General features: G+C 47.2%; 1 protein-coding gene across 1 annotated transcript in view; it reads left to right on the plus strand.

Annotated features, from left to right (window-relative positions):
- The window catches only part of dpp6a (dipeptidyl-peptidase 6a), a gene marked incomplete in the record, with an annotated part of 126,346 nt that extends 123,876 nt beyond the window's left edge, over nucleotides 1-2,470 (plus strand). The window contains 4 exon segments of the mRNA XM_024280482.2: nucleotides 276-334; nucleotides 406-478; nucleotides 548-621; nucleotides 789-2,470. Of these exon segments, the coding sequence (XP_024136250.1) occupies nucleotides 276-334; nucleotides 406-478; nucleotides 548-621; nucleotides 789-938 (356 nt within the window).
- Between the last annotated feature and the right edge of the window lie 245 nt (nucleotides 2,471-2,715).

Consider the following 2,715-nt stretch of genomic DNA (forward strand, 5'->3'; position numbering starts at 1 on the left):
CCAGTTTTATATCCAGTTTTATATTTCCCACTTTCGAGCACCGTTGTTACCCGAGTCTTCCTAGAACCTCCTGTGACATCACTACTGACCCGATTAGCTCTACTGAGCATGTCTGTCAAAGACCAGATCTGGCATTAGAAAGCGTCCACCGTAGTTTTGAGATTAAAGACTTATAGTCAACATAGTCGTGATTAATGGAGCAGCCCGACTCCAGAACACGAGGACAGCCGTGACAGAAATGCCTCTTCAGCTTTCATCTGAACTCTTCCTCACAGCCTCTGCCTTTTCCGAGCGGTACCTCGGCCTGCCGAAGCCGGACCCGCGGGCCTACGCGGTAAGCTCTCAGCAGCACCTTCTCCCCTCAGCCGCGTCCTGCTCTTCATCACTTCTCCTTTGGTGTTTCAGATGGCCAATCTGGCTCACAGAGCGTCTCAGTTCACGGATAACAAGTTCCTGATCATCCATCCGACGGCTGACGGTAGGACACGGACGGAGGAGTGTCTCATGGAATCTTCAACAACTGAAACTCTGATTCTTGTTTTCTCAGAGAAAGTTCATTTTCAACATTCAGCTAAATTCATCTCTCAGCTCATTAGTGAAAAGGCCAACTACACCTTACAGGTAAAGTCTGTTCTAAGGTCTGGAGCATTTCTCACTTTAAAGTGAATCAAAGATCCTCTATGAACGATGCTCTGACACAGACTCGTTTTACTGATCAGCAGGTCTGGTTTTAGGATGTATTCAGTCTGGATCTATCCTTCGTTTTCTGACGGCCTGCTCTTCCTCAGATCTACCCGGATGAAGGCCACTTCCTGCACAGCGACGCCACCCGCCAGCACCTCAGCCAGTCCCTGGTCAACTTCTTCGAGGAGTGCTTCAGGCTACCGGAGAAGGTGTTTGAGGAGGCTCTGGAGGAGGAGCTCGAGGACGAGCATTAGCCCGGCCCCTCTGTGGTTCCTGCGCCCCCTACTCCCCACTCATCGCTCCACCCTGCAACAGTGGCCAAGCGCGCCAGTGTCCATCCCATCAGAACGTGGCTGTTGGAGTTCCACCACATCCTCCCCTCATCCGGCCCCCAGGAGCCGACCAAACTGAAGACGCTGCTTTGTGGAAGGAGTTGATTTTGACTCCCCGTCAGCGGAGCAGCAGGAGGACCTCAGCACAACCAGAGCAGGACTCTTTCCAACGATGAACTCTTCCTGTGGGACAGTGGTCGTGTGTGTTGTTCTGACCGTCTGTAAAATAGCACAAACACTTTCCTTTGGATCATCCGGATTTGAGTTCATTTCAGTGTCTGACGGGCTGGAGCGGACGACGCTTCGGTTACGATTTCAGAGAGAGGTTTTGTCACCGTGCCTTACTGTGTCAGAAAAGATTCGCAGCTCCAACCGTTTTTACCAAACGCCATCGAGTCATCCTTTAATGACGCCGGTTCTGAGGGTGACCAGCAGCTGCTGCATGGAGAGCAAACCAAGCAACAAAATTCAAACTTTTTAATCTTGAAAACATTTCAAGTTTTTTACAGAGAAAGATTTGTTTGAACAAAAAGATCACTGCAGAGAAATCGGATCAGTTCAGAGTCTGAGCAGATCCACCAAACGCATTTTCTCCTGTTTGGATCCAGACGGAGCAGCTGATCTAGGAAATTAAAGAAAACTTAAGCTAATCTACAGAAAGCTGTGCAAACAAATCAGGAAATATTTTCAAATATAATTATTTAGCAGAAAGCTCCTCTTTACAGAGATCAGAATTCAGCTTTTGTTTCTACAGACTCTGGATCCCAAATGTTAAAGTTTCTTTCACGTGAGATCCAAAGTTCTGGACGTTCCGGAGGCGAGCTGGCGCTCCCGGACTCCACCTGAGAATGGGATCCGTTTTCCCTCTGCGGTTCGGAGGTCATTCCGTCAAAGTTTGGAAGCACAACTGAGGCTTCAAGAACAACCTAAACTTTGTGCTTCCTCACATTTCAGAGGTCGCCTGCAGCTCAAGATACGTTTTTTTTCTGGTCAAAAATACGGAAATGAGGGAAATCTTCCCACATCCGGAGAATTAACATAATTCAGACAGAAAACTCCATAAGGCTGAGTCCGGCTGGTGATGCTCTCAGTGCATGTTTGCAGCTCATTCTGAATGTTCCTCTCTGGACTGCAGCTCTCATCTCCAGTAGTAATCGTGACAGAGGTCCTAGTCTGGTCAGTTTGGTGTGTAAATGTTCTCATTTTATTCTAGAAGAGACAAACCGTGTTTCCTGAGTGTTACCTGTGCATTAAGCATTTTGGAGTTGACATTTCTTGTTCATTTCTGTTGATGTCCTTGACCTGAGCTGACAGTGGACTTGATCCAACAGAACCGGACTCTCCGCTCGCTGGCTGAGGACTTTTTACAAGACTTGCTTTTTGCAGCTCAGAAGGAGAGAGATGGCAGACTGTGGCATGAAAGTAAATGTTAGAATAAAAAAGTAGATATTTTATCTGTTGTCCTGGTCTTTCTTTAACTGGAGGATGGAAAACTGAGATCAGGTTGGAGGAGAAACAGGTCAAAATGAGCAGTAAAGTCCAGCCTCCCCTGATTGGCTGTTTTACCTTTAAAAACACTGATTTGTAGGGATGTTCTGATCCGGTTTGGGGCCCGATCCAATTCAGTCATTTGATTCATCTGAAATCTGCTGATACTGAATCCTGACTTTAGTGGAGTATTTATGTGAACAAGCTGGAA

This window comes from Oryzias melastigma, linkage group LG20, assembly GCF_002922805.2.
Source record: "Oryzias melastigma strain HK-1 linkage group LG20, ASM292280v2, whole genome shotgun sequence".
In the NCBI taxonomy this organism is placed as follows: Eukaryota; Metazoa; Chordata; class Actinopteri; order Beloniformes; family Adrianichthyidae; genus Oryzias; species Oryzias melastigma.